General features: G+C 54.2%; 1 protein-coding gene across 4 annotated transcripts in view; it reads left to right on the top strand.

Annotated features, from left to right (window-relative positions):
• Positions 1-24,004, top strand: part of MYH10 (myosin heavy chain 10) — a 273,556-nt gene that overhangs the window by 164,832 nt on the left and 84,720 nt on the right. For all 4 annotated transcript variants that reach the window (XM_061461948.1, XM_061461946.1, XM_061461947.1 and 1 more), the window contains exons 2-3: positions 16,028-16,053; positions 18,482-18,859. In XM_061461948.1, the coding sequence (XP_061317932.1) occupies positions 18,515-18,859 (345 nt within the window). In that variant the 5' untranslated portion in view covers positions 16,028-16,053; positions 18,482-18,514. The remainder of the gene's footprint in view (positions 1-16,027; positions 16,054-18,481; positions 18,860-24,004) is intronic.

Genomic DNA, 24,004 nt, shown 5'->3' with positions numbered 1-24,004 from the left:
GGATGGGAACCGGTCAGGTAGCACCGCTCGCCCTGGTTTGACTGGGCTGGGAGCAAGGCAACGGGCAGGTTTAGGAAACGCTCTCCATGCTCTGTCTGGTTGCCTCCATTTGCAGGCCTAAAAGTCACTTTTGAAGGCATTGGCTACAGGCAAGAGGATGGTGTTGATGACCCTTAGTCCCAGCCCTAGAACTGGTTCAGCTCCTGGGGACATGGAAAGTTGAGGTTTCTCCGTCTGAGAGATGCCACTGCTTGTGGTGGTGGTTACTTGAGGGGCTCAAAGGTGCTGGAAGAGGAAGAGTGAGTTTGGCTCGTAGAGCTGCAGGATGAAGAGCAGCATGGACATGGTGAAAAAGGGCTGAGGGACACATGCAGACCCTGTCTTACAGGACTGCTGGTGTAGATGGCATTACTCACAGGGCCTGTCCAAGCACCATTTGATTACAAGACCTCTTCCCACTTTGATGCATGATGACTTGGCTTTAGTTATTTGCTCCTTCAGCTATTGCAAAGAAATGCACATCTGGATCAGCTCCATGTCATGGCTGGGAAATGGGACCCACTCATCCCCTGGGCAGGAGCAGTGGGAAGGGGTTTGGAATAGGGATGATTCTCAGCCCAGGAGTTTGCAGAGCTTCCCCTGTACTGTCTCCAGGACAAGCAAATGCAGCCACAACCCCAAGGTTTAATCTTTTATTTCTCATTCAGCAGAAAACAAGGGCAAATCCACCAGGTTTCAGCAAAGGAAACCCCCCTCTTGTCTTTCCCACGAGACCATTTCTGTTGCAGCTGAGATGCAGGAGCTCAGCCTCCTTTGCAGCTCTAACCTGTCCCTCCTGTGCTGATGGCACTAGATGCTTTTCCAGCTCTTTGCAGGGTCCCCCCACCTGGCATCTGGTGTCCCTGGGTTAGCAGGAGGGCACAGGAGGCCAGGAGCATGCTGAGATCTCATGATGCTGAGCCAGGAGGCTCCCAAAGATGCGCTGCAGGATGCACACTGCAGGATGCACACAGGGCACATGGACCTGGGAGGGTTTCTGTGCAGGGATTATTTCACTTCTTGGTAAGGTTTTGGTTTGTTATTTTTTTTTTACAAAAATCTGAATCCCAGAACATTTTCTGTAAAAGGAAGCAAAGGGGGAACATTCCAGGACAAAACTATTTCAAGTGGAGAAGCTTTTGCTCTGCTTTGGAAATTGGAAATATGGTACAACTAGGGGGAACACACCTGCTGGGGTGTCACAGGGCAAAGAGGGGAAGGTGAAAACATCCACATCCAGGTTAAAATAGCCACATCCAGGTGTGTCAGCATCACCTCTGTGGCTGCGTCACCAAAGCATCTCCCAGGCCAGTAAACGTGGGCAGCTGCAGAGGTTGGACTGAACGGGTGCTGGAGTAGACCACGCTCCTCGGCAGTGTCTGCGCATCTTCAGGATGGGTCTGGCACAGGACCACTGTGTCTGCGCCTCCTCACTCCTCCCGCGGCCCTGCAGCACGTCCCAGCAGGGATGGCTCCAGCAGGGCAGGAAGCTGAGCCGAGCCAGGGCTGCCCTGCTGCAGCACCGGGGAGGCTGCTCAGACCTGCTCAGCACCGCTGATCTGCAGCAGCTCCCTCAGAGGCAAAGTGATGCTGGGGCCGATAGGGAACCGCTGAGCGAGCAGGGGCAGGGCTGCACCCATCCTGACTCAGGCCTGGCCTCCACCCGGCTGGGCGCGGGGCAGGTACCCTTGATGTGGGATAAGGGCAGGACTCGGCCGTGTGCTGCACTGCTCACACCGTGAGCATCCTCCATCCCCCGTGGGCATGGAGCCAGTGAGGAGCCACCGGCCCCTCTCATGCCCAGACCGGGATCAGACCTGAACCGCACTGTGAAACACACGCAGGTATTTGCCTTCAGGGGCCTTCCAGGTTTCTACCCTTTACCCAGTTGCCCTGCAGTTATTACCAGGAAACAGTGACAGGACAAGAGGAAACGGCCTCAAGCTGCACCAGGGCAGGCTCAGATGGAGCTGAGGAACAATTCCTGCCCCAGAGGGTGCTCAGGCATTGGAACAGGCTGCCCAGGGCAGGGCTGCAGGCACCGTCCCTGCAGGTGTTCACACAGCGTGGGGACGAGGCCTCAGTGCCATGGGTTAGGGGTGGCCTTGGCAGGGCTGGGGTAAGGGTTGGACTGGAGGAGCTTGAAGGGCTTTTCCAACCCGGCTGATTCTGTGACTCTATGGAACACTTGTTCAAGCAGCACAGGCCACGTTTCCAGCTGGTGCAAAGCGACATCCTCCAGTGCAGCCCTGGGAGCTGAGCTGCATTTCCCCTGCTCACCACGTGCCCCACCTCTTGCGAGTGGGAGAGCTCTGCACCACAGCCCAGCAGCTTAGGAATGTTTAAGGGACTTCTTCAGTGCTGGGAAGGAAAGAGCCGGTGGCTGGGAGCGGAGCTGACAGGCGCTGGGGAAAGGCACAAGTGATGGAGAATTGTCCTGCCAGAGGTGTTCCCAGCAGGCACAGGCTGACAGTGCGGGAGAGGCCGTGGCCATGGGATGGGAGGCTGGAGCGCTGTGTGGGGAGCTGGAGGATCATAGAACCAACTGGGTTGGAAAAGCCCTTTAAGCTCATCCAGCCCAACCATTCCCAGCACTGCCAAGGCCACCGCTAACCCATGGCACTGAGGCCTCGTCTCCATGGGGTATGAACACTTGCAGGGACGGTGAGTGCAGCACTGCCCTGGGCAGCCTGATGCTCAGATTCATATCAGGTCTGAATCCCACCAAGCTGCAGAGTGTGTCTGTGTGAGAGGGAGAGATTGCTGATCAAAGCCAGTCTCATTCACACTCCCTCAGCCCAGGATTTCAGATGAATTTGAATAGAAACAGTGAAACTTGTATGTATGTTACATGCAGAAAATGGTGTTAAACTGGAGTCAAGGGGGAGCTCAGATACCAGTAGCTTGGGGTGAATAATATTACAAGGTCATTGCTACTAACCTAAACCTAAATGTTATAAATCCAGGAAATTCAGAGCTGAGGTTAATCGTCAGGGAATTTCAGGCATGTCAGGAATGCAGAGATCAGGCACCAGTCACCTGTAGTGCAAAGGCAGAAATGAAACACGTCTTTAAAAGCGGGTTACATCTAATCCAGGTCCTCCTCTGTGGAGCAGAGCAGCACCCCCAGCAAAGGAGAGAAAAGGGGGGCTCTATATGGTGAATTAGTAAATACATTTGCAGCCAGCTCCCATGCAGGGATCTGTGTGGTCCAGCCCTATACAGGCAGGGCTTGGTTATTCTCAAGCAGGAGTGAGGATGAGAGACCCAGAGACCCAGAGGACATAAAAACGAAGGAGGAAATGCAATTCCTGTGTGTCTGAAGGGAAGACTGCAGTTGACTGATTGTCTGAGCTGGCAGAGCTGGTGATGGGTGCGTCGGGCCACGGAGTGCCTGTGGGCATCCAGGGCCATGCCCTTTCCCATCTGCTTTGCAGCCAGGGCTGCTGCCCACCGCAAGTGTTTCTGCTGCAGGGACACATCTGGTCACAGCAGCACTGCCAAAGTGGGGACCGGCCCAGTAAAGGTCAGTGGGAGCTGGGGCCAAGCAGCCCATGTTGGAGAGACTGGAGCTGTAGCACAGGGCAGGCGGGTGCAGGAGCTGTGGCCCTTTGCCGATGGGCAGAGGGAGGATGTGCCTGTTTGCTGCAAGGCTCATGTGCAGCGTTCAGGGATGGGGGGCAAGCAGACGGGTTGGGGGGTGTGCATGGCAAAGCCAGGCTCTGCTGCTGGGCTGTTTGCTGGGAAGCATTGCCAGCACACGGGTACCCCCAACACTGATACCAGGAGAGAAGGGCTCAGTCCAGACCAAAGATGCCACGTCAGCCCCTCGGCACAGCCAGCACCCTCTCTGCAAGGGGGCTTTGCTCGAGGACCCTCTTCCAGCCGTCACCCACTGTGTGCATCCAGTCCTTGGAACCAGTGGCGCGCCGCACTGTGCCCTTGGACTTGCAGTTAATCCCTGGTGACAGTTTGCTCCCTGGATGTACCAGCATTCACCTCTTTGGTGCTGGGAGCCCCACGCTGGCTCGGCAGGTGGGTGGCCGCAGAAGGGTTAAGTCAGCAGCACTGCAGCTAATCAGATTGGAATCCAGTTCAGTTGCAGGTTCCTGTGATCCTTGATGCCTGCTCCTACAAAGTGATGGAAAATGACAAATATTTATCCCCTCTCTGTCAGCGGCCCTTTATCTTCCCACACTGTCATCAGGCTTTTCCAGCCCGGCTTTTGGGAGGGAAGAGTGTAAGCAGATACTATATAAGGGTAAAAGCTGGTTTGGGCAGCTCTCAGCTTTTGCATTCGCAGCATTCCTGGGAGGAGAGGCTGGGGGAGGAGGTGTGAGACACCGAGGTAGATCCAGAGGACCCAGATGCTTCCTGGGGTTCCCAGTGCCCCAGGTGAGGAGGTGCCTGGTCCAGGGGCACATCACAGTAGGGGTACCTTTGGTGGGGCACAATAAAGGGGGAGTTCATGCTCCCCTGCTTCGGGAGAGATGTGTGAGCCCTGTGTTAGGTGTGGGGTAACCTGCAGGTACCCTGGAGCTGGGGAAGGCTTTTCTTGCTGCTGTGCAGGGGTGACAAGGTGAATTGTGCTGCTGCATTGCTCTCACACCCCTTGCACCCGGCCTGCTGGGAGCACACGGGCAGGCAAAGGAACAGTGCCTTTGGGAAGGCAGAGGCAGGGCAGCCAAGTGGCCACAGCAGCCACATGAGTGTGCGCTGCTACACATACGGTGATGCTGTGACCTGGCACTGGCCCGGCCATGGGCTTTAAGGGAGGGCTGAGCCCTTACCAGATAAACCAGGGGTTTTTCCAGAGAAGAAGCAGTGCTGTGAAGAGATGCAGCCACAGTCTGAGCCCTGAGCTCCATCGGGCTTCTCCAGGAGCCCTGGGATCACCAGCACATCCCGGTCCCCTGCTGCTGAGGCAGGAGCCCAAGCAGGAGCTCAGGCATTGCCCATCTCTCCTGAAAACCCACCTGCTTTCTCCCCAGCTGCCCAAAGCTCGGGGGGTTGAGGGGCCATGCCCTGACCCTCTGAAAGCAGCCGCCCTCCTCCTGGCCCTGGCTGCTGGGTCACGGGTGGGTGCGGGTGAGCCGGGATGCTGCTGAACGTGGTGCTTGCCGGCTGCACCAACGCCGCACACAGCCCAGGCAGGGACTCTGCACGGGGACCTGGCCGGGGGCCCTGCTGAAAGCTCTCTTCTGCAGCACTTCCAGCTGCTTCCTTTGGGAAACCTGAGCTGGGAACGGAGCTGTGAAAGCATCTCCCAGTGAACAGGACCTGCCCGGCCACAACCAGTTTGCAGCTACACAGAACCCCAGCTTGGTTTGGGTTGAAGGGACCTTAAAGCTTCTCCAGCTCCAACCCCTGCCATGGGCAGGGACACCTTCCACTAGAGCAGCTTGCTCCAAGCCCCTGTGTCCAACCTGCCCTTGAACACTGCCAGGGATGGGGCAGCCACAGCTTCTCTGGGCACCCTGTGCCAGCACCTCAGCACCCTCACTGCCTAAGAGCTCATCTCAGTCTCCCCTCGGGCAGGTTAAAGCCATTCCCCTTGGCCTGTCCCTACAGGCCCTTGTCCAAAGCCCCTCTCCAGGTTTCTTTTAGGCCCCCTACAAGCACGGGCTGATGCTGTTGGAAACAGCTCTGGTAATTATGCAGGTGTGTTGGTGCCATGGCTATCACACGAGTGCTCATGTTGGGGACATGAAGGTCCCTTCAACACAAACCAGGCTGGGGTTCTGTGATTCTATTTAAACATAATCTCTGTATGAGCTCTCCCCCCTGTGCTTATTTCCACATGATTTTACATTGAAAAATCCCTTGCCTCTGGCCTGGAGGCTCAGCAGCGCCTGCAGAGGTTGTTCAGGTAGAAAACTATACATAAAGAAGATGTTTTCTTTTTCTCAGCAGCACGTTCAGTTTCCACACTGCAGAGATCTGGTGGGGGTTGAACAGCAACAGAGAGATAACTAAGCTACAACTAAGAAATAATAAACTGATATGACAAACATTTGAGCTACTGAAAAAGGCATTCACTGCAGCCTCTTGAGCCCCAGGTGTAAATGCATGAGGAGGAAGGAAGCCCCTTTTAAATATCTAGCACCAAGACCCTCCAGCAGAGGTGGGGGAGGCTGCAGCAGCTTTGTCCTCAAGTTCCCTTAAAGTCAATTGCTGGATGGGTTCATTAAACTGATGCAAGTGGGCTGTGTGGTCTCTTCAGCCAGGCTGTGGAAGGTTAAGTGAAGGTGGCTGCAACCACTCCATGTGATAAGGCAATGCCTGGTGAGCTGAACCCAACAGAGGCCTTCCCTCAGTGAGAGCAGAGCTTCTTCCCCCAGTGCCTTCCTGCAAAGTCAAAGACCAAGGTTAACATCTAGAGTAATTAATACTCTGTTTGCTTTGCAAACAGCCTGTTCAGATGTTCAGCCCAATCTCATCCATCTTAAGCAGATGAGAAAAGGCGCAAGTCCAATTAAAACCAAAATCATTGAATGGTTTGCAAATCACCTTTATCTTCATCCTAAAGCTCTACCAAGGCTCTGCCCTGTGTCTGGGAGCAGTTATGGAGCAGTTAGTCCCTGGTTTCTCCATACCCCTGATGTGGGCTGCACCCACACCATGGTGGGAAATGGGAACGCTGCCTGTGTGGGAGCAGGGAGATGATCTTGGAACCGGGCAACAATTGCAGAATGGGGAGATGATCACAGAACGGGGAGATGATGGTGAAAATGGGGTGATGATCAGAGGAACAGGGACACGGCCGTGGGAACTGGGTTATGCTGGTGAGAGTGGAGAAGTGACTGTGCTGGAAGCATCCTGCTTGCCGTGATGTCTGCCCTTCAGACCCTGATGTCTCATTGTAGGAATGGTATTTCTGCACTTCTTGGCAGCCATTTCTGCGGTACCCACCAGCCTCAAGCTCTGGGCTGTGGCTGCTTCCCTCCTTTCCCAAGCAGTGCTCGGATTTTCCACATAGCTCAGGATAGTGCCATTCACAGGTGAGAACAAGCAAGCATCCCATGGCTGAGTTGTGTCTGCTGCGACTGGTGAGTGCCTTCAGGTGCCCGGGTGGGACTGGATGCTGCTGGCAGGATCGCAGTGCTCAGGCCAGCACCAGTGCCACAAGGGGATGAGCACCCTCACCCTAACGGGATATTCAAGCTCACTTTCCCTTTGGCATCCACTGGTGCACATCTGCCGATGGAGCTGTGCCATGTGGGCTGTGCCAGGGGTTAACTGCTCCTCACCCTGCTCATCCTCATCTGCCCCAAGGGGTTCGTTAGCTGGGACCAAGCCCAGATTGATCCCCCTCTGGCCCCTCCCGTCCCTCCTCCCCAGCCCAGAGGAGGGGCTGGTACACGTGGTATAAACTCAATGAGTATCGGCTTGCTAATTACACCAGCAGGGTTCAGTCAGTCATTAAACTGGATTCAATGAAATTGAATTAGATGGTGGCCGTGGGCTACAACCCAGGGTGAGCCTGGCTGCCAGGGCCTGATGGAACTCCATGGAGGAGGCTGGTAAAGACCAAGTGGCTCCTTTGAATGTAACACGCTAAAGCACACTGCATGTGATAACTGATAACGGGAGGAGACCAGCACCCTCCCGTTCAGGCGTACTTTCATGCCAGCTGCACCGGGGTTGAACTGGACCAGGACTGAGATCCTTCATGCCTGTGGGAGCAGTAAGTGAAGTATTAACATATGAATGGAAAGGGTGAGCTGGTACCCTACAGATGTACCCTACAGCCACTGCGTCTGTCACAGTCTCTGCTAGACACAGGACATGCTCTTCTGCCCCAGCCTCTGAGCTCTCCTGAGCTGGGGAGTGAGAGGGATGTGCCCAAGGCAGGCAACAAGCCCAGCAAAGCTGCATTTTGCTCTCTGGGAGAAGCACTTGCACATCCACGGTGAAAACGCGCAGGCACAAATGGCAAGGCCAACCTTACAGGGCAGGAAAGAAACCAAGGAGCCCCAGAGCAGTGGCCGTGCTGCTGGAGCTGCCAAGCAGGACAAGCCCCTGACCCGCTGGGCTCAGACCTGCTCGTGTCCCAGCCTTTGGGCCCAAGGATGGACAACTGGAGAGGGTCCTGCTGGCTCTGAGAGGTATTCACTTGGAGACCAGAGAGGAGCTGTGGTGCCAGGCTGCTCCTGAGCAGGCGGCAGCTATAAAAAGCTCCGCAGTTGCCTTCCGAGCTGGTGATTCAATACCAAAACGCACAAGCAATATTAACGCTGCCTGCCATGCCAACTGCTGGCTGGCTGCAGCAATAAAAATGCCGTAAATCAGCTCCGATTAAAGGCTGTGCAGAGCCTGACAGGAGGCTTCAACTGAGGCTGGGAAAACCCCTGGCACACCGGCATTGCTGGGGCAGGACCTGCGTGCCGGTGCTTGCCACCCGCAGGGGCCTGGAGATGGTTGGAGGTGCAGAGCTGGGTGAGGGTTGTGCAGGGCTGGGAGAGCTGGCAGCACCTGTGCCCATGTCCGAACACGAGGTCAGCCTTGGGAATGCTTTCCTGTGGTTTTCCAAGCAGACACAAGCTCTCGGGGTCAGGTCTGAAGCTGCTGCTGGCCCTGGAGACAGCTGGCAGGCTGGTGGGACCTGCTGAGTGCTTGGGCATGTCCAGGGCTCCTCGGGTGGACCCCAAGGAGCTCACGGCTTCCTGCAAGGCAGGGAGGCATTTCAGGTGTGTGGTCTTCAAAAATGGGCCCTGGGCACCCCAGATGTCTGCTCCTGGGGGAAGGTTTCTCCTGGGGTCTGCCAGATGCCATCCTCAGCTCAGCTTTCGACCATTCGCTCTCAGAGTGGGCTCTGATGGGTTTTTCTCCTCTATGGCACATTAGGGCATTCGAAGAGCCGCTGAGGGGGCACTGGAAGCTGGGATCTGCAGAGCTGGGACGCGTTTCCAGGCTTGGTTTCCAGCATGGGTCCCATCTTGTTGCAGCAGCAGCACAGATCATGGGCTGGGGGACACCTGGGGCAGCCCCGGCCAAAATGTCCCCTCTATTCTCAGTGTCCCACCCCAGCCCTGCTGAGACCAGCTCTGCTGTGCTTTGCTCCTCATCCCATGGCCACCAAGGTTATGCCCTGATGGGAACGTGTCAGCACTGATTCTTCTTTGCTGAATCATATAATTGGGTAAAAAAGGATGGGTTTAGTTAAATCTCTGCCACAAGCGAGTGACTGGTCCCAGGTGGAGGTTCTGGCCCGAGAGGAATGGTTTGGTCTCTTCAGCCCAGCCATGGGCCACTGCAGGTCAGTGAGTAAATGAGCCCTGGGCAGCTGCCCCCTGCCCGCTCCCCACTGCTAGAAGAGCTTTGGGCCAGTGACCCATTCCAGGGCAGCCCCTCGGTTTCTGCCCAGCCACTCCAGCACAGGGCCAGTCCAGACCCTGGACCACGCAGGGAATCCTGTTCCTTGGCTTCTCTTTTGTCTCCAAACCCTGCTGCTGGGTTTGCCCAGCTGTAAATGGGGCATTTAGTTCAAATTAGGAATCATCCTGTGAGCCCCGGCAGCGTGGCCAGAGGGACAGGGGAAGGAAAGCGAGGGGATAAAGAGGATTTCCAGCCAGGGTAGCCAAGGTGGGTGCTGTACGAGTGCTGATACTCCAGCCCTGCTGAAGGGAAATGGAGATGGGGCACGAGAGAGCAGGCTACAAATAAACCCTGTGTCCGGAATGCGAGGAGGGGAATCTTTCCCCTCGGGAGAGGTTTGTGTGATGTGCTCGTCCTGCTGGCATCCAGGCACCTAATCTTGCAGTTGTGCTGAGTAAAGGCCAGCTCTGGACAGGGCAGCGGAACGTGCCCTTTGAGAGTGGCTCCATGGGAATCCTTCCCTGTATCCTTCTGAAGACTGCAAAATCCTGCCTAGGTTGAAGTCGATGATCTCCTGAGGCCCATCCCAGCTGGAATTAGATACGCTGATCCCACGATGACTGAGAATATCTCTTTCCAACCTTTCTACTGTATAATAGCTCAATCCTTTTCCCTTATAAACACTCCTGCAAACAAGGGGCGCTTCTGCAGCTCGAGCTGGTGTCACTGGGGTGGGAACCCAGCCTGGCAAACTGCGAGCTCCCAGCTAGAGAGAAGCAAAGGGGCAGCTCCCAAACCTGCCGCATGTGGATTTCCTGGGGATACTTCCCAATCCCGGGGTGTGGTGAGCGAGGCGGGGGAGGACAGATCCTGCTGCGAGGGGAAAAGGGAGGTTCAGCTTTCTGGCTGGTTTTAAGCACAGACTTGTGAATGAGCCCTCCTTTTCCTTAAGGGCAGAGAAACACATGCCAAACCCTTGGGCAGAAGGTGGAAAAATCCTGCTCTGCCTTCCCAGCTCTGCTCCTTCCCAGTGTGACGGATGGAGGAAAGGGAAGGGAATAGAGGAAACCGGGCCTGGGGAGCACAGGTCCTCTGTGCGTGTCCAGGTCTCGCTCCTACGTGATGGCAGCAGGGTGATCAGAGATGGATCTCATCCCATGTTCGCTGCTTCAGCCCTTCCTGTGCGAGGAAGCTTGAGACGTTCCATGGAGCACCTTTGTTTCCAGCACCACACGATAGAAAACGGCCGCGCGGATGTTGGAGGCTTGCTTGGGGGGATGCAAAGCTCCCGCTCTCTGCTCTGATCTCGGCTCATTTGCTGCAGAGGTGGCTATTTTTGCTGATCTGACATCAGGTTCACAGCAGCCTGTCCAACCAACCCTTGTGCAATCCCCCTTTGTGAGTAAGGAGCAGACTTTCCATGCCTGATTTAGCCAACTTTTTAAACTACCCAGGACTAAAATACACGATGGGTGAGATGATGAAGCTCATATTTGGTGCTGATCCCTCTGCAGTGCCCTGGAGAACACCTCCTGTCTCAGAACGTTTCCTATTGCCATGTGAGATAAAACAAATGGCGCGGCCCTGGAGAGCAGCATGCTTCAAGAAATAAGTGTAACCTCATCTTACTGTAATTTATTACATCTTGGAAAGCTTGAAACTCCAGCATTAAGCATGAGGCATGAATTTCCAATCCTTTCAAGCTTCTCCCATAGAAATGTTTACTATAAAGCGATTTTATGGTGGAATAATTTTTCTTTTATTCCTCCACTTCTCTGTGTTTAATCCCATGCAACAAAGCCGGCAATAATTACATGAGCAATTCTACCTTTTCCTCACACCTTCCTTCTGAAGGTGTCAAAGGACATTATACATCAAATGTGCTCTCATCCCTGGCATGGCAAATGGCCATAACGAAGCCTCTTCCCTTTGCAGGGCGAGCAAGGGCAAAGAAGGTACCGTGGCCACTCAAAGCCACAGCAAGTCAGGATTTGAACTGGAAACTGGATCCACATGGATTGTATTCACGTGTCCCCTCGGCACCTCTAAACACAGACCATGTCTGTGCATATGCAGTTCCCGCATTTAAACATTTAACTCTAACGCCTGGCTCAGTATGGTTCAGTACTTGAAGCTATGGAGAAAAAACATGACCCAGAAAGATGCCAGGATGTCCTGATTTGCAGAGACGTGGGCTCCTGGGGGAGGCCAGAGCTAGCTCTGGAAGTGTGCCCAAAGCCTGCCGCAGTCAGGGAGCAGGGCAGGGAGGAGGACTCCAGTCTCTGCAGGAAGCAAAGGTGCCAAATAATCAAGGAACGAGGGTTGTTTGGCTTCTTTGTGGGTGCTGGTAGGGACATGGGACAGAACAAACAGCGGGTGGTGTCGGTTGCGTGTTCTCCCTGTGCAGAAGTTCGTTCTGCCCAGCAATGTCCAAACCGGAGCGGGGATGGAGGCACACATCCCCCAGCATGGAGATGAGCTTTCCAATTCAGGCTACCAGTAGTAAGGCCTCTAAATTAGAAACAAATGGAACATTTCTTCCAAAATTGTCCACATTGTTTTAAAAATCTCAAGCATTGCTTTAAGCTCAAGCTGTTCTTATTTACCTGCTTGAGTTCCAGCTCTGGAAACACCCATGGGACATGCTTTGCTTTAAGCACATGCATGCCCTAGTAGCAACGGTATCATTAACCTTCTGCTTAAAGGCAGGGAAACAATTTTAGGATTAGGGTCCAGCTGAGTTTCTATTTCCAATAAAAATCCTTTGTGAAAGACTTTTCTTTCAGCTCTTTCGAGTCTCTGCTCTTTCTGCTTTCCCTGGGGAAGAGGGAAATATCATCTTTCCTTCTATGGGTTAAAGCCATTGAGTGGATTTGGGGAATTCCTTCCTATAACAGCAGCCTGGATAAAAATAATTGTGTGATAAAAATACTAACTCAGTGCTATAACCCTGACACACTCCCCATGGCATCTGCAGGATCCTCAAAGATTTTCCATGGAAATCATTTTCTAAAAGAAACTAAACTCTCAAACAGCTCCTATCTAGAATAACGTTTGCTGTGCAGTGTTTCTCTCTTTATTTTAAAGGATCCTGTATGCCTAAAAGTGGAATTTCTATGACTGCAGCCTGAAGGCTGTGGAGGTGCTGCCCCGGAGCGTGAGGGTGTCGAGGCATGGGTGCTGAACCACCCTGAGGGCTCGCCGCCCCAAGGGTGACTGTAACTGCTGCACGACGCTGATCCCGGTGCAGAGCCCTGGCACCGCTCTGTGAGCGCTGGTGGAGACCTGGGGGCTGAGCAAGGGAAACTGAGCAGCCCCGGAGATGCTGCATGCCGGGTGCCTGCACCCCAAAGCCTCGGTGCTGGCCTCGCTCCGCTCCCCGGGAGTGGCCGTCCTTGCAAAGCAAAAACCGGGCGGGAGTAACCAGTTCAGCCTCCGGCTTTTCATCTCCCTCTGCCCGTCAACACCCCGGGTTTTCGATGAAACAGGATGTGCGAGGCCTCCCACTGACATGGTAATTGAGAGGGAGGCTTGCATAGAAATCCAAGCGCCAGGAGTTGCGCATGAGCTGATCTGGGTGTGGAGATGAGCAAGGTGACCCAAGGGTTTCCAGCTCCATGCTGGGAGCCTGGCTCCCCACCTCATCGCCTCCCTTTTTGAACCAAGCAAAGTGGTATTGGAATGGCAGGTGCTGCTTTGAAACACTTCCATTTGTGCAGGTAGTCCATAAAAGCAGAGGGGAAATGGGAGACATCCTTGTTTCCATCCCCAGCCCTTCCTGGGATCCCCCGACACAGCTGCGCCCCATGCCACGCTTGATGCTCCTCCTGCCGCTTCTCTCTGCTCCTCACCCCGCTCTCAGTCCTGTTCAGAAGGATCTGCGGCAAATTCCTTCCACTGAAATAACTCTCCTGAGCCCCTTGCATTTGGTTTGGGTGGAGGAATGAAACCCACAGCAATGGGAACCCTTGATGCTCTCAGCTACTGCTCACGCGTGGGGCTGGAGGGAGCAGGTTGTGCCCATTCCCTGGAGGCTGGATGCACCATTGCTCCTTGTCCTGTCACTGAGCACCAAGAGTCTGGCCGCATCCTCTTGGCACCCGCCTTTGTGATGCTGCTGTGCATCGATGAGGTCTCCTCTCCAGATAAACCAGGCCCAGCTCCTGCTACCTCTTGTCATAGGAGAGATGCACCAGAACCCTGATCGTCTTTGTGGCCTCCTCTGGACCCTCTCCAGCAGCTCCTTGTCTTTCTTGTCCTGAGGAGCTAGCACTGGACACAGTGCTCCAGATGTGGCCTCAGCAGAGTCAGTGGAGGGGGAGCATCCCTCCCTCAACCCCAGGTGGTGGCAGTGATGGAGGGCACAGGCCAGCACCCGCGGAGGGTGTGTAACCCACACCCGATCAGTGTGAATTCCCCAGAGCCGATTCCAAAGTCCTCAGGGATGCTGCGAATGGATGTTCCTGCCTGCCCGTCTCATCCAGAAACCCTGCTGGCACACGGGCGAGGGCTGCCGGAGCCTGGGGATGGGGTGCAAGGAAGGAGAAAGTGCTGTGGGTGCTGTGGGAGCTGTGGGGATCTGTGGGTGCTGTGGGGATCTGTGGGTGCTGTGGGGATTTGTGGGTGTTGTGGGATCTGTGGGTGCTGTGGGAGCTGTGGGTGCTATGGGAGCTGTGGGTGCTGTGGGAGCTGTGGGGATCTGTGGGTGCTGTGGGGATCTGTGGGTGCTGTGGGATCTGTGGGTGCTGTGGGAGCTGTGGGTGCTATGGGAGCTGTGGGTGCTATGGGAGCTGTGGGTGCTGTGGGTGGTGTGGGAGCCAGAGGGTGCTGTGGAAGCTGTGGGGGCTGTGGATGCTGTGGGAGGTGTGGGTGCTGTTGGTGCTGTAAGGGGCTCTGGGTACTGTGGGGGCTGTGGCAGCTGTGGGTGCTGTAAGGTGCTGTAAGGGGCTCTGGGTACTGCCGGTGCTGTGGGAGCTGTACGGAGCTGTGGGTGCTGTAGGGAGCTGTGGGCGCCATGGGAGCTGTGGGGGTTGTAGGGAGCTGTGGGTGCAGTGGGTACTGTGGGAGCTGTGGGTGCTGTAGGGAGTTATAGGGGCTGTGGGGGTTGTAGGGAGTGTGGGTACTGTAGGTGCTGTGGGAGCTGTGGGGGTTGTAGGGAGCTGTGGGTACTGTAGGGAGCTGTGGGGGTTGTAGGGAGCTGTGGGTACTGTAGGGAGCTGTGGGTGCTGTAGGGGGCTGTGGGCGCTGTAGGGAGCTGTGGGTACTGTAGGGAGCTGTGGGTGCTGTGGGGGGTTGTAGGGAGCTGTGGGTTCTGTAGGGGGCTGTGGGTGCTGTAGGGGGCTGTGGGTGCTGTGGGGGGTTGTAGGGAGCTGTGGGTTCTGTAGGGGGCTGTGGGTTCTGTAGGGGGCTGTGGGAGCTGTAGGGAGCTGTGGGTACTGTGAGGGGTTGTAGGGGGCTGTGGGTGCTGTAGGGAGCTGTGGGTACTGTAGGGAGCTGTGGGTGCTGTGGGGGGTTGTAGGGAGCTGTGGGTTCTGTAGGGGACTGTGGGTGCTGTAGGGGACTGTGGGTGCTGTGGGAGCTGTGGGTACTGTGAGGGGTTGTAGGGGGGCTGTGGGTGCTGTAGGGGGCTGTGGGTGCTGTAGGGAGCTGTGGGTGCTGTGGGGGGTTGTAGGGAGCTGTGGGTTCTGTAGGGGGCTGTGGGTGCTGTAGGGAGCTGTGGGTGCTGTGGGGGGTTGTAGGGAGCTGTGGGGGTTGTAGGGGGCTGTGGGTGCTGTAGGGAGCTGTGGGTACTGTAGGGAGCTGTGGGTACTGTAGGGAGCTGTGGGTGCTGTGGGGGGTTGTAGGGAGCTGTGGGTGCTGTAGGGGACTGTGGGTGCTGTGGGAGCTGCGGGCGCTGCGGGGCGGCTCTCGGGCAGGAGCAGGCGGTGCGGGCTGGCTGTCACTGACCAACCGGGCAATGACCGCTGCGAGCGGCTCCCGCGGCCGCGCCGGAGCTCCCGGGAGTGCGGACCCGGGTCCAGGCGCTCCGCGCTGCGCCGCCATCCGCCCGGCGCCCCCACCTCAGCCGAGCGTGAGCGGCCCGCAGCGGGGCCCGGGGCCGGGCAGCGCCCGCCTCCCGCGGCCGGGATTCCCGTTACCGCTCACGTCGGAGGAGACCCGAAAACCTCTTTTATTGCCCCAAAACCCCGCCGCGGGGGGGGAGGGGGCTGTGGGTGGGTGAGGGGACGCGCGCGGCCGCCTCCCCCTGCACCACCGCGCGCGCCGCCCGCTGCAGAGCCGGGACCGCGCCGCGCCCCCCTCCAGGCGTGCTGCAGCGCGGGGCGGGGCCCGCTCTGACCGGCGTTGAGGCTGACCAATGAGAGAAGCGCACTGGGCAGCCGGGAGGGCGGGTCCAACCAATGAGCTCCGAAGGGGGCGGGGCGAGGCTGGGGGGCGGGGTTTGGAGGGTAGCGTGTGGAGGTTGCTATGGCCGTGGCTGCAGAGCGGCCGCGCCACGGACCAATGGGCGAGCGCGCCGGGTAGAACGGACGTGGCCGCCTTCCAATGGGAGAGCGGAGGGAGGCGGGGGCGGTGCCGGCGGCGGCGGCGCGCGGGGGGCGGAGGGCTCGGTGTGGCGCTAAAGGCGCGCGGCGAGCGGGCGGCGGGAGCTGCGGGGCACGGCGGCGGCGGCGGCGGCGGCGGCCGGGCGCGACCCAGGTGAGGCGGTGGCGGTGGCGGTGGCGGTGGCGGTGGCGGTGGTGGCGGGCCCGGGCTGTGCGGGGGGAGCTGCGGGATGGGGGGGGGGCGCGCGGCCGGGCCCGCCCGCGGTGGGGGTGGGGCGGGGGCGGCGGGCCCGGCACACAAAGGCTCCGTTGTGCGGCCCGCGCCGCCGCAGCATCCCCGCCGCATCCCCGCGCTCCCGGCCGCAGCGGTGCGGGGCGGCGCGGTGGCCATTTTCTGCCTCTCCCGCGCCGGCGGGGCGGGGCCGGGCGGGGGGCGCGCGCGGCCGCGCTATGGGGCGGGGGGTGTCGGGTCGGACGCGCCGCTCCCGGTGCCCCCCGGGCCGAGCCGCTCTGGCCGCCGCCTTTGTCCTGTGGTGGCGGCCCCGGCCCCTCCGTCCTTGGGGAGCGGCCGGGCGGGCCGCGGGGATCCGCTCCCGTCCCCGCCCCACGCCCCTTTGTGTGCAGGAGCCGCACATCTGTAGGTTTCCCCCCTTGCAGCCGCCGTGCGTCGGGAGCGCAGGATTCCTGCATGAGCAATGTGCTCGTTTGGGTGTTGGATTTGAATGCCATTGTTGGCAGCGCAGCCCTGCGTTCGGGTGAGCTGCGCCGCGCTTCCCTGCTGCACGGGGTCTTTTGTCATGGGCTCTGCGCATTTAAAAGCCGAAGTGGAAGAATGACCCGAGCTGTGTGTGACCCTCGGTGCTCGGTGTGTGCGGCCTGGAGCCGGTCCGTGCCCTCATTCTGGTCCTCACCTCCGATTCTGCTGGGGAGGAAGAACGGTTGATTTAGTGGTGTGCCCTGTGCTTGACCTCCAGGTCTCACTGCATCTCCCTGTGCAAGGCTGCGGCCGAGCTCTGTGGTGCGTGTGTAGGGAGCTTCCCCAGGCTTGGCAGCGACGGTGTGTCGGGTCTTTGTTGGAATTTCAGCTGCGGTCTCGCACCGTGGAGACAAACGGCTTTCCTCACTGGGGCGGGAGGCTCGGCTGTTCACTGCGGGGCTTCTTGAGCCCAGTGTGGCATCCCTTGGCTCATGTGTTCATTATCCTGGCTGAGGAGCCCAGCTACCACCTCAGGTGTCCCCCCACCGATTCCCTTTTTCTTGGTGAATTGTTCTCTCCGAGGCTCCTCTAAAATACTTTAACTGTTGAGTCATCACCTCTGGGTTTGAATGAAGCCGGCTGTAGGAAACGGTCTGCTGCTCCTCAAACCTCCGAGGGCTTCGGTGGCTTTATGCTTACTTTACATTCAAGTTGAACAGTGTCCCTGTGTGGATGGAGACACAGCTATTGTGTGTAATTACACAGCCTCCTGAGCATGGGTGTGTTGTGGAGCTGCCATCAGGGCACATACCACACTGTGAGAGATGACTAGCCTGGTTTGCGAAACCCTCCTCGCTTTTGAAGCTCCCCTCCAGGTTAGCTGCAGGAGGAGGCTCCATTAGCCAGTGTAACGTGCTTCAGAAGAAAACATCTAGTGTGTAAACCCCAGCATATTTAATAACCTGAGTACCGAGTGTCAGGCCTGACCTTGCCGCTCCTCAGGCGGTTACAGGTGAAACTGCTCACTTCAGGAATCCTGGATGTGACGGGAGCCCTAGCTCAAGGTGCAGTGGTGTCTCTTAGACAGAGGCGAGCAGGTACAATGGGCGTGCAGGAGCAGCTGTCAGCAGTTTTTCTTTCTCCTTCAAATTGCCCATGAAGCTGTTGGCTAAAATCTAATGTCTGTCCTTGCCGTGTCTTGAGCCTCACGGTGCACTTGAGATCTGGAGATGTTCGCTGGGAATGGGGTGATGTCAGTGCTCCCGACCGAGAACAGGAGCAGGCTGTAGGAATACAGAGTGAAGCTTTTCAGGAAGACTGTGAGCAAGGTTTTGCTACCTCGGTGCCTCCTACCAAGTGGCTCAAGTTCTTGTCTGTAGTTGAAAATTCACATTTTAAAGCATCTTCTTGCTGCCTTCTTGTTCCTGTAGCTATCTACTCAAAATCTTTAATGTTTTTATATCTGTATTTGGCTTTTGAAGTGTTCAGTTGAAGTTGAGCTTCCGAACAAGCTTTTGTTGGATTTGCTTTTCTTCCTATGGCACAGAAGACAAGTGTGTGTTTTTCCTCCTTGTAGCTCTTGCCTTTGTTGTAGTGTCTCTCCCTGGTTGGTGTGTGATTAGAACCAGTTTATACTGAGTTTACTGTACTGGGTCTGGGGTTATACTTGACAGATCATGTTATCTTTTGTGTGGCAGTTGGTTTATTCAGAGGGCTGCTGTGTGAATAGGGCTTCTCAGTTGTATAGCAACTTCTTTAGGCTGTGCAAGAAATGGATGATGCTTGGGGATAGATTATTTAATTGATGTGCCATAGCTTCAGTCATGTCCTTGGTAACAATATGGTCAGTAACGTATCCTTTGCTTTTTCCCCCTTCAATTTACAGGGTAACTGATAGTGGACACCTTCCCTTCTGACCATGGCGCAGAGGTCTGGACAGGAAGATCCCGAGAGATACCTCTTTGTGGACAGGGCTGTGATCTACAACCCTGCCACCCAGGCTGACTGGACTGCTAAAAAGTTGGTGTGGATCCCTTCTGAGCGCCATGGGTTTGAGGCAGCCAGCATCAAGGAGGAGAAAGGGGATGAAGTGTTGGTCGAACTGGCAGAGAATGGCAAGAAAGCACTAGTCAATAAAGACGATATTCAGAAGATGAATCCTCCCAAGTTCTCTAAAGTGGAAGACATGGCAGAATTAACCTGTTTAAATGAAGCCTCTGTATTGCATAATTTAAAGGATCGGTATTACTCTGGGCTCATCTATGTAAGTACTAATTATTGTATTCATTATGGTGTTAATTCAGCTGAACTGGAATGATTCCCATTCCTTTACCTACTTAGAACAGAGGAAGTGGGTCTTGTCTCTCAGTTTGATGGCCTAAATACTCATGTCCCTGGTGTTTAGGTTAGTGCAGGGTCTTTTTCCGTGCTGTGTACAGGTCAAGAACTCTGTTGTCAGAAAACAAATAATAAAAAATTCCTCTATGGAAATAATTCTGCAAGCATCTTTCAAAAATAGAATGCGAAATGGCAACTCTGGGTGCTGAGCTCATGCTGCTTGTTAGAGCGCTTGCCTCAGACATGTTCAACTGATACAGTGAATAGTATCAAATGGCTTGTTCGAGCTGAGGAGAGATTACAAAACCCAACTTTGCTGAATGACGGTTGTGTAATTGCTTGTATGAATAAGCATATGTCTTGTTTTAACTTGCTGTGTATTAAAAATGATAATAAGAGGCTCTGCTGTTATTTAAAAGCTGAAGCTCAAGAGTGCTAGGAATGCAAAATGTCTTTTTGGAATCTAATATCAACCTAGCGGGCCAGGAAAGAATGTGTTCAAGCTCTTAAAATAAACCAATAAGATAAAGCTTGCTTTTTTTCCTGTGGTTTTGAGGTACTAATTGCAACATCTGCTTTATCACGGTCTTTCTATGGAGTCGGGGATGGCAACACCGTTGATGCTGCCTTTGACCCTGTCCCTTCCTTGGCCAATGTTAAATGAGTGTCTGTGCTGAGCAGTCCAGAGTTGCTCCTTGGCTCTTGGCAGAGCAGCTGCATAGTGACTCGTTGAGTCAGAGCATCAGTGAGAGCTACAAGCAGACTTTCTATCTTAAAAGAAACTGGAACATCTGCTTAAGTGCTTGGCTCATTTTAATAAACACTTGTTCTAAGGCTTAAACTCATTTGATTTAGTCCCACTAGTTAGTTGGCTCTGTTCCCCTCTGTCTGTCCCTGGGGTACTGGCTTTGCTTGGCCCTTGGTAATATTTGGACTTTTTATCAATTATGTGCAGCTCCAGAATATTCTTGGTATTTGTGATTTTTATTTTTTTTTTTGGGTGGTTTGCTTTGTGGGTTTGGGGTTTTTGCCCTTCCAAGGCCTTACTCCAAGACCCTTAAAGGAGAGCTCGGTGAAGAAGTGCTTCTGGAGCGCTTCCTGCCAGCTTATCAGTAAACTAACAGGGTGATTAGTAAGGACTGGATTGAAAATGAAAAGTAAACAAGTTGATAGGTCGGAAGTGTTCAGTATATGTATCAATCATAATGCTAGTTGTGAAATTCATTACAACTATTAGAACCGTGTTTCATGATGAAGGTTAAAAGCTGAAGGCTGTAAATGTCAAAGCAAGCTGGATTGGAAGGACTCTGTGCAGTAAACATTGCCACAAGTGCTTCTGGAGGGGGCTGCTGCGAACTGTCCCCCTTCTGCATACCCACGTTTGCAGCACTGTGTCACTCTGGGTGACTGAGAAATGAAACCTCTCCCTTGTGTGCAAGACTGGCTTATCCTATGCATGGTGTTCAGGTGACACCTTTTTTCTTCCTGCCCCGCTTCCCACAAGGCACTTTCTGCTTGCTTTCTTTAACTGGTGCTGCCTTGTTGTCACCGTACAGCTGTCATAGAGGAGGATACTGCCCCAGTGTATTACTGGTGACCTCCCCTGCCCCTGGGCTGGAAAAAGTTGGTTGGGATCAAGAAGCTAATGGATTTGTTGGCCTTAACTGGGGGTCTGAGTTACAGGAACATTGCTGGAGGATGCTGCTGTTACCAAGAATAATGTTTCTGTGCAGCTGTAATAATGGCTTCTTGTTTGCAATTAAAAGCTGATTTTTTGTGAAGGGGCAGGAAGCACTTATGAGTGCTGTTAGATTAGAGGCGGATGCTAGCAAAGATCAAGAGGCCACGGGAGAAGCTTCATTGAGAACTTGAGCTGGTGGGGTTTTAGTGCAGCTTTGGTAGGGATCTTTGTTGGGGATCCCTGAACTTGAACGTGGCACTGCCTGCACAGCCCAAAGCAGTGCTGTCGCCTGTGGATCCTGCTGATGTTCGCTTGGCTAAGGAAAAGACCCAGAGTGCACTGAGCTGGTCAAGTGAACGTGTGTTGGTCTAAAGGTATTACCAGAGCAGGGCAGCGGAGCTGGTGCAGGGCCTGGAGCACAAGCATGATGGGGAATGCCTGAGGGACCTGGGGGGTTCAGTCTGGAGAAGAGAAGGCTCAGGGGGGACCTGATGGCTCCCTACAAGTGCCTGACAGGAGGATGGAGCCAGGAGGGGCTGGGCTCTGCTCCCAAGGAACAAGGGATGGGACAAGAGGAAACGGCCTCAAGCTGCACCAGGGCAGGTTTAGATGGAGCTGAGGAACAATTCCTGCCCCAGAGGGTGCTCAGGCATTGGAACAGGCTGCCCAGGGCAGGGCTGCAGTCACCGTCCCTGCAAGTATTCACATCCCCACAACCCCACACACTGAGGCCTCAGTGCCATAGGTTAATGGTGGCCTTGGCAGTGCTGGGGAACGGTTGGACTTGATCCTAAAGGTCTTTTCCATCCCAACTGATTCTATGGCTTGGTATCCAAATAGTACTCCCAAAATAACCCATGTGAGATGCTGTAGTTTGGTGTTGGTCTCTAGTTAAGATGGAGATGGTGAATCTGACTTGGTTTCCTTTCCTTCACAGCAGACAGCACACAGCGTTGCCTTTCTAGGAAGTAAAGAGGAAAGGCTGGCAGCTGAAGTAGATGCATGTTTCCTTTCAATCCCTAGAAAGGAAACAAGCAAGTTGAGGGATTTGGGCAGTGGGTCTTGTCATCTCTCTATAATCTGCCTCTTCAAGATGACAGTGCTGGAGGGACAGGGAGGGCTGACTAAAGCTGGCCAGTGCTGTCGGCATGACCAATGCAATGATGCTCACTTCATCCAGAGTTTCATGTAACATCTAAGTAGGGATGGCGAGGAGTTCCTGGAACTTCCAGCATTTCCAGCATCTGCCAGGTGGCATGATCCTGGGCTCCGAGTTGTGTTGGTGCTGTGCTGTGGTAATGAATGTAAATGGAGAATGGGGAAGAGCAGTGGCTTGTATAAAAAGCATGATGTCCATGCTGGGACCTGTCTTTATTTCTGCTCTCTTCATGTCAGCACAGGAGGTCAGGACTTGGGCAAGAGCTGCTGGGAAGAATGGCTGTAGACCGTAGTGATCCTGGTTTTGCTTTGGAGGTGAAATAACTCCATTCTTGTTCCACTTTAACATCACCTATTCCATCTCTTGCCACAAGCTTCATTTTGAGTATAATTGCAGAATGTGTTTAAAAAGGAATTCTTTCCTAGAGAAGCTGCAATATCGTTGTAGATTCTTTTGAAGTATAGATAGATACATAGATATTCATCACTGAGAATGGTAAACCTGTTGTAGATCATGGATCTTAGAATAGTTAGGGTTGGAAAGGACCTTAAGATCTTCTTGCACTCAGGCTTTTCTCCTTAAGCTGTCAATTACTAAACACGATACTGCAGAACCTGAGTCTCTGCTCATGTTTGTGTCTTGGTTTCTGTCAAGGGCAAGTGTTGGTTCTGTGAAGGTGCAGCCATCTACAGCAGTTTTTTCTCATTACTTTTCTCATCACTCCTACCTTTGGTAGGAGTTTTCACTCCTCCTTGTGTTTCATGGCTGGATTTTTCCAAGTGCTGTGCTTTTCTAGGGATACCAGCGTTTCTCATGGCAGGGATGTATCATTTGAGTCACTCTAACTTGATGTCTCATGTCATGCTCTAGTGACAGCTTCTCATGGGTTTATTACTTTAAATGCTTGTGAACTGTCAATTCTTCAGCTTCATCTACAACTTCACTCTTCTGCCTGCTCTGCTTTAGAGTGGTGAACATGAATACAGCATGAACAGTACTTCAGTGTGTTTAGTAAGATCTTTCATAGCTGTAGATCAGAAACCGGAGGTAGTTCATTGTAAGGGTACCCAGGAGGAATGCCCAAGGGCTTAGGAGGTCCTTTGAAGATACGGAATAAATATGACTTTGCTCAGAGTGGTTTTGTGGTGGTTCTGTTACATCCTTATGCTGTGGTGCACTGGGTTCCAGCTCTCTTTCTGGGGGCATTGCTTTAAGAAGGGAGTCTGGTTGTTAGAGGGTTTGGGTCACCACCAAGGTCTGCAGCCTGAGTGAGGAAACATCTTTACTGTTAAAAGCCCTGTGTGTAAAAAGCCGTTGTGAGAACTTCTGGCTGTCAGCCCTGGATGTTGGTTTCTGCTTAAGTCATGTCAGCAAAGTATGATTTCCTGGGGAGGAAGTAAGCTTTGAGTCAGACAATGAATGGGAGACATCCACTGGAAAGAGTGGATGTTAAGGGCCCATCAGCCTTGAATGCCATGAAGTTCTCAAGACTGCTGTTGCCTTAATGCTTTGTGACAAGCTGTGATAGGCAAGGTTACTGCTCCAGTCATTCTCCCTCTCACCACTTCATGAGGTTTGGGGTTTCTCATCTACCTGCTTTCAAATCCTTCCTGGTCCAATACAGCGTTTGAATGTAGGAGAGCCCTGCCTTGGGTTTTTAAGCCACTGTGCTGTGAGCTGTAGGGGTTCTGTTCACGGTGCAGAGGCTTTTGGGGAGTGTGAAGCCCAGCGGAAGAGGTGCCTTTGGCTGGCTGAGCTCTAGCTGTCACCTTCAGTTGGAGCCCTGGGAAAAGGGAGCCGCTTGAAATGGGTCTGCGGTGTTGGTGGGCAGGGGTGGGAGTGAGGGGAGGTGACAAGCAAGGAGGAGGAGGATTTAGTCTGAAAATAAAGTGCTAGGAGAGCAGATGCTGCTCTTGACAATCTGGAGGGGAGGAGTACTGAAGTGCTGTGATGGAGAGCCGCAAAGAGCGTGGAAGCTGCAAAGGAGTTTCTGGTGTAGGAAGAAGCGTTTTCTCCATCTTGATCTCTCTGCACTTCAATATCAACAATATATTGGTGTCTGTTCAGAAAGCTTATATATAGGCACGTCACTTATGTTCAAAATCGGGCTTCTATTCCCAAGTTTATTGCCCAGTTTGACTCCTAGAGCTGATGGGAAGGGAAGAACTGTCAGTATTTTGAAGTATTTAAGTTGGGTTTTCCCATTTAGGTTTCTCTGCACTTGGAAGAGA

The sequence above is a fragment of the Pezoporus flaviventris genome, unplaced genomic scaffold, assembly GCF_033815535.1.
Source record: "Pezoporus flaviventris isolate CSIRO_AGI_PZ_B2104156 unplaced genomic scaffold, CSIRO_AGI_Pfla_v1 ptg000034l, whole genome shotgun sequence".
Lineage (NCBI taxonomy): Eukaryota > Metazoa > Chordata > Aves > Psittaciformes > Psittacidae > Pezoporus > Pezoporus flaviventris.
Note: the sequence above shows the minus strand (reverse complement) of the source record. Positions and strands in the feature narration are given on the sequence as shown.